Below are 9,006 nucleotides of genomic sequence, written 5' to 3' on the forward strand. Positions count from 1 at the left end.
AGTCGTAAAGAACAGATGTTTGGACTCAGTGGAAGAAGGAGAGAGTGGGATGATTTGAGAGAGTAGCATTGAAACACATACCTTTACCGTGTCCAAAACAGACAACCAGAGGGAGTTTGATGTAAGACACAGGGCACCCAAGCCAGTGCTCTGTGAAAACCTGGAGGGGTGGATCGGTGCAGAGAGGGTGGGGGTTCAGGAGGGAGGGGACACAAGTATGCAGCAGAGGCTATCATCCTCCAATTGAAGTAATAAATAAATTAAAAATAAAATTATTAAAAAACAGAAATTTTAATTTAGTTTTGTTATTAGATTGACATATTTACATCTTAAATTCAGGTGTATCTAAAGCCAGACACGTTGGCTATCATGCTATAGTTCATGTTCATATCATAAACCAAACTAGGGGACAAACTTGCATCTTATGCATTGGCAAGTGAATTCTTTGTCACTGAGCCACCAGGAAAGCCCCTATCAGTTCAGTTCCATTCAGTCACTCAGTCGTGTCCGACTCCTGGCGACCCCATGAGCCGCAGCACGCCACGCCTCCCTGTCCATCACCAACTCCCAAAGTCCACCCAAACCCATGTCTGTCGAGTCGGTGATGCCATCCAGCCATCTCATCCTCTGTCGTCCCCTTCTCCTCCTGCCCCCAATCCCTCCTAGCATCAAGGTCTTTTCCAATGAGTCAGCTCTTCGCATCAGGTGGCCAAAGGACTGGAGTTTCAGCTTCAACATCAGTCCTTCCAGGGAACACCCAGGACTGATCTCCTTTAGGATGGACTGGTTGGATCTCCATGCAGTCCAAGGGACTCTCAAGTCTTCTGCAACATCACATTTCAAAAACATCAATTCTTTGGCGCTTGGCTTTCTTACAGTCCAACTCACACATCTGTACACGACTACTGGAAAAAGCATAGCCTTGACTAGATGGAACATTGTTGACAAAGTCATGTCTTTGCTTTTTAATATGCTGTCTAGGTTGGTCACAACTTTCCTTCCAAGGAGTAATCATCTTTTAATTTCATGGATGCAATCACCATCTGCAGTGATTTTGGAGCCCCCAAAATAAAGTCAGCCACTCTTTCCTCTGTTTCCCCATCTATTTGCCATGAAGGGATGGGACCAGATGCCATGATCTTCGTTTTCTGAACGTTGAGCTTTAAGCCAACTTTTTCACTCTCCTCTTTCACTTTCATCAAGAGGCTTTTGAGTTCCTCTTCACTTTCTGCCATAAGGGTGTTGTCATCTGCATATCTGAGGTTATAAAGATTTCTCTTGGCAATCTTGATTCCAGCTTGTGCTTCTTCCAGTCCAAGATTTCTCGTGATGTACTCTGCATATAAGTTAAATAAGCAGGGTGACAATATTCAGCCTTGATGTACTCCTTTTCCTATTTGGAACAAGTCTGTTGTTCCATGTCCAGTTCTAACTGTTGCTTCCTGACCTGGATGCAGGTTTCTCAAGAGGCAGGTCAGGTGGTCGGGTATTCCCATCTAAGAATTTTCCATAGTTTATTGTGATCCACACAGTAAAAGGTTTGGCATAGTCAATAAAGCAGAAATGGATGTTTTTCTGGAACTCTCTTGCTTTTTCGATGAACCCCCTGTAGATGTTCTTTAAAACCTTTGAGGAAAATCCCAGTGAATTAATTACACAAGAATCAGCCTTGGACACATTCCAAGACCCAGTGATAATTGCAGCTGGAAGGGATGAAATAGCCCGTGATCTTTACCTCTAAAAGGAAGAAGATGCTATTCGCTTAGTAACTGCCACAAAATTTTAAGGAGGCCCATTCTTAGACACAAAGCATGGCTTAAAAAGAATCACAAGAATGTCTTTCAAGATCTCAACTAGTTTGGTCATGTTAATATGACAGAGTGAAAAGAAGTGGACAGTCAAATGCTATTTATATTTTTGAAGTTAGGAGGAAAGAAGTTGCTTGTGAACAATTTCCCTGCCAAATGACTAGTTGATTTCTTCTATGTGTATGTAGTATATGCTGGACATTTTGATATATTTCCTAAAGCAATAAACTTGTTTTTCAGTGTGTGTACCGTGGAATTGCTTTCAAATAATCTACACTGCACTTAAAATGACTTGAATAATCAGAAGACTCCATGAAGCAAATGCATGGACAGTCAAATAAACTATATGCTCAAGTAATAAAGTGGGCTTTTGTCCTCTTTGTCAAACTGGATGAAAAATAATTCCAAGTGTTTCTGAGTAACTTCAAGTTATTCTTCAGGTTCTGAACAAGCCTCCAGAAGGTAAGACTAATGTTAAATAGTGGGAACCAAGCTGACAGTTGTGAGACCTTATTTCTTATATAAGAAAATAAATTACATTAAAATCAAACAAATTCAATTCTAGGTATATGACTTAAAAATGTGTACTTGAGAAAATGAATTAGATATCTTGAACCTTAAGTTCTTCACTTATGAAATAAGGATTACAGTTCTTGCTACTGTAAATATTAAATGTGTTCTATTAAACTATGAGTGAGTGATTGGAATATACTGTAGGAGTTTGGAGAAGTAGAGTGATGTTATCAGAAGAAGGTTAAAAAGGACATTTTTGGGCTACAGCAGGAGAACTGACTTTTGAGGCCAGTATAAATGTGGAGACTTAGCAGGAGGAATTAAGAAGTAGGGAATGATCAAATTTGTGATATATTCTGAAAGTAGAGTTAGTACGATTTAAGTTTCATGAGAGTTACAAATGAGTAAAGAGCACTGAAATTTTGTTTCTAAACACTAACTTGAAAATTATAGTATTTAATGAGATAAATAAGGAATGCTGTTTAAATTATATTTAGAAAATGCTCATGTTTATTGTGGAAAATTTAGAAGTTATGTTTTATAAATATTAAATTGTTATTCAGTTGGATTTCTAAATTAGAGATGTTGCAAATAAACATTTGAAATTTAAGGGAAAGGTAAGGCCTGGAGATACAAAATTAGACTGCTGCAGTCTAATTTATTGATCAAAAAAGGGAAATAACGACCTACAGACCAAAGAAGTGTCAGTGAGGTTAGAGACAATTCACGATAAGAAATTCATCTATTCACACATTCATCTACCCACACTGATTATGTGTATTACCTTGAGTGTGTTTCATGTATTATACTTTGTGTCTTTATAAATGCTGCACCTTTTCATGGCTTTATTTCTTTATGCTTTTGATTGTTTTTTACACTCAGCTGAAGCATTACTTCCTCTTAAAAGACTTCTGTGACACTCACTTGATATACTCCTATATTCTGACTCCTCAGCACTGTGTGAATTTAATGGAACTTCATACACGTGTCAGGAATTTTTTTGTTGTTGTTGTTCTGTGTCATATCACTGAGGTTAAACAACAAACAAAAAACAACTATGCCTTATTCCACTTGGTAATCAAAATTTCTACGACACATTAGACACAAATAGATGTTTTATTGACATTCTTCCAATAAATGAATAAATAAATAAAAATTCTTCTACATTTGAGCACCTTTTTCCCTTTAAGTGTTCCCCTCCTTGTTTTTTTTTAGGTAAACTGCTTTAATATGTGAAGTCAGCTCCTGTCCGGATTAGATGGAATCAAGAAATAATGTAACGTACTTTGTCCTTCTGGGCCTCACACAGAATCCAAAGGAGCAGAAAGTCCTTTCTGTTTTGTTCCTGTTCATCTACCTTTTGACTCTGGTGGGCAACCTTCTTATTATAGTGACTATAGCTGTCAGTGAGACCCTGAACTCACCGATGTACTTTTTTCTTGCTAGCTTATCCTGTATGGATGTCACTTACTCCACTTCTATCACCCCCAGATTGATTTCAGAGTTGTTATTTGGGGAAAAAAACATATCCTTTGAATCTTGCATGACCCAACTGTTTGCAGAGCACCTTTTTGCTGGATCAGGCGTCTTCCTTCTGCTGGTGATGGCCTATGACTGCTATGTGGCCATCTGTAAGCCCTTGCATTACTTGGTGATCATGAGGCAGAGGGTGTGTGTAGTGCTGCTGGTGGTGTCCTGGGTTGGAGGTTTTCTGCACTCAATTATTCAACTTAGCACTATTTATGGGCTCCCATTCTGTGCCCCGAATGTCTTTGATCACTATATTTGTGACATGTACCCCTTATTGGAACTCGTCTGTACTGACACCTATGTCACTGGCATCTTAGTTGTGGCCAATGGAGGACTGATCTGCACTGTAGTGTTTCTGCTCTTGCTCGTCTCCTATGGAGTCATCCTGCACTCTCTGAAGAACCTGAGTCAGGAAGGGAGGTGGAAAGCCCTCCAGACCTGTGGTTCCCACATCACTGTGGTTGCCTGCTTCTTTGTTCCCTGCATTTTCATGTATGTGAGACCTGCTAAAACTTTCCCCATTGACAAATCTGTGAGTGTGTTTTATACTGTCATAACCCCCATGCTGAACCCATTTATCTACAGTCTACAAAATTCTGAGTTGACTAATGCTATGAAGAAGCTCTGGAGAAGAAACATCATATCTCATAATAAATAAGTGCATCATCTACCATGAAGGGAGCCATTTGACAGCAGGTTCCATTTCCTTAGAAAGCAGAAATCATTTTAAAATTTGATTCTGATTTAAAATTTTTTCTTTAAAAAGAAAATTTCTCTGTCTTCAAAGAGTTTATGATAATTGCGATGAAAGATTCTAATTATACAGCTGTGCTATAAACAACAGTTTCCTCCATACTAGAATGTAAGGTTCATAGTTACTTCTTTATCACTGTACCTAGAAATGTGTAATGCCTGTATGGTAAGGACTTAATAATAAATAATGATTAAGTGGGAAAGCATTATATAGTAACACTGACTTTTAGTCAATTTATGCATTTAGTTTTTTTACTCTTTTTCAGTGACAAGATAATTTTTATTTAGTTGCTCTTAATATACATAAACTTTTTAATTTTTACAATGTAAAATATTTAATTCTATATAGGCCCCTTTGTTAGTATATTTCGTTGCATTATACACAAATGTTTTACTGTTAGTGTTCACAAGAAAATTGAAGTAATATAGGTAATAATAAGGGAGAAGGCAATGGCACCCCACTCCAGTACTCTTGCCTGGAAAATCCCATGGACGGAGGAGCCTGGTAGGCTGAAGTCCATGTGGTCACTAAGAGTGAGACATGACTGAGCAACATCACTTTCACTTTTCACTTTCATGCATTGGAGAAGGAAATGGCAACCCACTCCAGTGTTCTTGCCTGGAGAATCCCAGGGACGGGGGAAACTGGTAGCCTGCCGTCCATGGGGTCACACAGAGTCGAACACGACTAAAGTGACTTAGCAGTAGTGGCAGTAGCAGATAATAATAAACAACATAAATAAAACCAAATAATATGGGGTGAAGTGCCAAACAAATTTCTCCCTTTTCTCTCAATATTTGCCAATCTTCATGCTAAGAGGTAGAATCAATTTTTTTTTCTTAATTTTCATCTACTAAAAATCTTTGTAAATGCCAGTGTATTTGCCCTATATATATTTGCTTTTTCTATATACATCACACTTGCTTTTACTATGCCACATCTTAAAGCTATTTCAATGCCAGCTCAAACATGTCCCTTAACTTTTCTCATGTTTCACAATACTTCTTATAAATTTATATTAAAATTCATATGCCCATTCCTTTTCATGTGCTTTTAAACTTTTTTATGATAAGCAGTTTTCAAATAAATATATGGTTTTGAATATGTGCAAATATGAATACCAAGGCATAAAATTGTAGATTTGATATTTGTATCAATGATCAGGTAACATATGCATTTAAAATGTTGATATTGATAGTTTTTGACAAACTATTTTTCTGGAGGTTGTATAACAACTACAGACTTGTCTACTCTCAGTGAGAATTCGTTTGTCCATATTTTTAAGACCAGTACCTGATAAATATTTATAACAACTTATTAAAGTTATTATATTTTTTAAATTTTATTTTATTTTTAAACTTTACAATATTGTATTGGTTTTGCCAAATATCGAAATGAATCCGCCACAGGTATACATGTGTTCCCCATCCTGAACCCTCCTCCCTCCTCCCTCCCCACACCATCCCTCTGGGTCGTCCCAGTGCACCAGCTCCAAGCATCCAGCATCGTGCATCGAACCTGGACTGGCAACTCATTTCATATATGATATTACATGTATTTCAATGCCATTCTCCCAAATCATCCCACCCTCTCCCTCTCCCTCTCCCACAGAGTCCAAAAGACTGTTCTATACATCTATGTCTCTTTTGGTGTCTCGTATACAGGGTTATTGTTACCATCTTTCTAAATTCCATATATATGTGTTAGTATACTGTATTGGTGTTTTTCTTTCTGGCTTACTTCACTCTGTATAATAGGCTCCAGTTTCATCCACCTCATTAGAACTGACTCAAATGTATTCTTTTTAATGGCTGAGTAATACTCCATTGTGGATATGTACCACAGCTTTCTTTATCCATTCATCTGTTGATGGACATCTAGGTTGCTTCCATGTCCTGGCTATTATAACAGTGCTGCAATGAACACTTGGGTACACGTGTCTCTTTCAATTCTGGTTTCCTCAGTATGTATGCCCAGCAGTGGGATTGCTGGGTCATAAGGCAGTTCTATTTCCAGTTTTTTAAGGAATCTCCACACTGTTCTCCATAGTGGCTGTACGAGTTTGCATTCCCACCAACAGTGTAAGAGGGTTCCCTTTTCTCCACACCCTCTCCAGCATTTATTGCTTGTAGACTTTTGGATCGCAGCCATTCTGACTGACGTGAAATGGTACTTCATAGAGGTTTTGATTTGCATTTCTCTGATAATGAGTGATGTTGAGCATCTTTTCATGTGTATGTTAGCCATTTGTATGTCTTCTTTGGAGAAATGTCTATTTAGTTCTTTGGCCCATTTTTTGATTGGGTCATTTATTTTTCTGGAATTGAGCTGTAGGGGTTGCTTGTATATTTTTGAGATTAGTTGTTTGTCAGTTGCTTCATTATTTTCTCCCATTCTGAAGGCTGTCTTTTCACCTTGCTTACAGTTTCCTTTGTTGTGCAGAAGCTTTTAATTTTAATTAGGTCCCATTTGTTTATTTTTGCTTTTATTTCCAATATTCTGGGAGGTGGGTCATAGAGGATCCTGCTGTGATGTATGTCAGAGAGTGTTTTGCCTCTGTTCTCCTCTAAGAGTTTTATAGTTTCTGGTCTTACATTTAGATCTTTAATTCAATTTGAGTTTATATTTGTGTATGGTGTTAGAAAGTGCTCTAGTTTCATTCTTTTACAAGTGGTTGACCAGTTTTCCCAGCACCACTTGTTAAAGAGATTGTCTATAATCCATTGTACATTCTTGCCTCCTTTGTCAAAGATAAGGTGTCCATATGTGTGTGGATTTATCTCTGGGCTTTCTATTTTGTTCCATTGATCTATATTTGTCTCTTTGTGCCAGTACCATACTGTCTTGATGACTGTGGCTTTGTAGTGGAGCCTGAAGTCAGGGAGGTTGATTCCTCCAGTTCCATTCTTCTTTCTCAAGATCGCTTTGGCTATTCGAGGTTTTTTGTATTTCCGTACAAATTGTGAAATTATTTGTTCTAGCTCTGTGAAGAATACCGTTGGTAGCTTGATAGGGATTGCATTGAATCTATAAATTGCTTTGGGTAGTATACTCATTTTCACTATATTGATTCTTCCAATCCATGAACATGGTATATTGCTCCATCTATTAGTGTCCTCTTTGCTTTCTTTCACCAGTGTTTTATAGTTTTCTATATATAGGTCTTTAGTTTCTTTAGGTAGATATATTCCTAAGTATTTTTTTCTTTCTGTTGCAATGGTGAATGGAATTGTTTCCTTAATTTCTCTTTCTGTTTTCTCATTATCAGTGTTTAGGAATGCAAGGGATTTCTGTGTGTTGATTTTATATCCTGCAACTTTACTATATTCATTGATTAGCTCTAGTAATTTTCTGGTGGAGTCTTTAGGGTTTTCTATGTAGAGAATCATGTCATCTGCAAACAGTGAGAGTTTTACTTCTTCTTTCCCAATTTGGATTCCTTTTATTTCTTTTTCTGCTCTGATTGCTGTGGCCAAAACTTCCAAAACTATGTTGAATAGTAATCGTGAAAGTGGGCACCCTTGTCTTGTTCCTGACTTTAGAGGAAATGCTTTCAGTTTTTCACCATTGAGGATAATGTTTGCTGTGGGTTTGTCATATATAACTTTTATTATGTTGAGGTATGTTCCTTCTATTCCTGCTTTCTGGAGAGCTTTTATCATAAATGGATGTTGAATGTTGCCAAAGACTTTCTCTGCATTTATTGAAATAATCATATGGTTTTTATTTTTCAATTTGTTAATGTGGTGTATTACATTGATTGATTTGTGGATATTGAAGAATCCTTGCATCCCTGGGATAAAGCCCACTTGGTCATGGTGTATGATCTTTTTAATGTGTTGTTGGATTCTGATTGCTAGAATTTTGTTAAGGATTTTTGCATCTATGTTCATCAGTGATATTGGCCTGTAGTTTTCTTTTTTTGTGGGATTTTTGTCAGGTTTTGGTATTAGAGTGATGGTAGCCTCATAGAATGAGTTTGGGTTTACCTTCCTCTGCAATTTTCTGGAAGAGTTTGAGCAGGATAGGTGTTAGCTCTTCTCTAAATTTTTGGTAGAATTCAGCTGTGAATCCGTCTGGACTTGGGCTTTTGTTTGCTGGAAGATTTTTGATTATAGTTTCAATTTCCGTGCTTGTGATGGGTCTGTTAAGATTTTCTATTTCTTCCTGGTCGAGTTTTGGAAAGTTGTACTTTTCTAAGAATTTGTCCATTTCTTCCACGTTGTCCATTTTATTGGCATGTAATTGTTGATAGTAGTCTCTTATGATCCTTTGTATTTTTGTGTTGTCTGTTGTAATCTCTCCATTTTCATTTCTAATTTTATTGATTTGATTCTTCTCCCTTTGTTTCTTGATGAGTCTGGCTTATGGTCTGTCAGTTTTATTTATCCTTTCAAAGAA

At 37.2% G+C, this 9,006-nt stretch overlaps 1 protein-coding gene across 1 annotated transcript; it reads left to right on the forward strand.

Annotated features, from left to right (window-relative positions):
* Positions 1-2,008: 2,008 nt before the first annotated feature.
* LOC133261420 (olfactory receptor 4A47-like) lies at positions 2,009-4,509 on the forward strand. Its single transcript, XM_061439902.1, has 2 exons — positions 2,009-2,270; positions 3,537-4,509. The coding sequence occupies exon 2, from the start codon at positions 3,580-3,582 to the stop codon at positions 4,507-4,509; it is 930 nt and encodes a 309-aa protein (XP_061295886.1). The 5' UTR covers positions 2,009-2,270; positions 3,537-3,579.
* Positions 4,510-9,006: the final 4,497 nt, after the last annotated feature.

This window comes from Bos javanicus, chromosome 15, assembly GCF_032452875.1.
Source record: "Bos javanicus breed banteng chromosome 15, ARS-OSU_banteng_1.0, whole genome shotgun sequence".
Classification (NCBI taxonomy): Eukaryota; Metazoa; Chordata; class Mammalia; order Artiodactyla; family Bovidae; genus Bos; species Bos javanicus.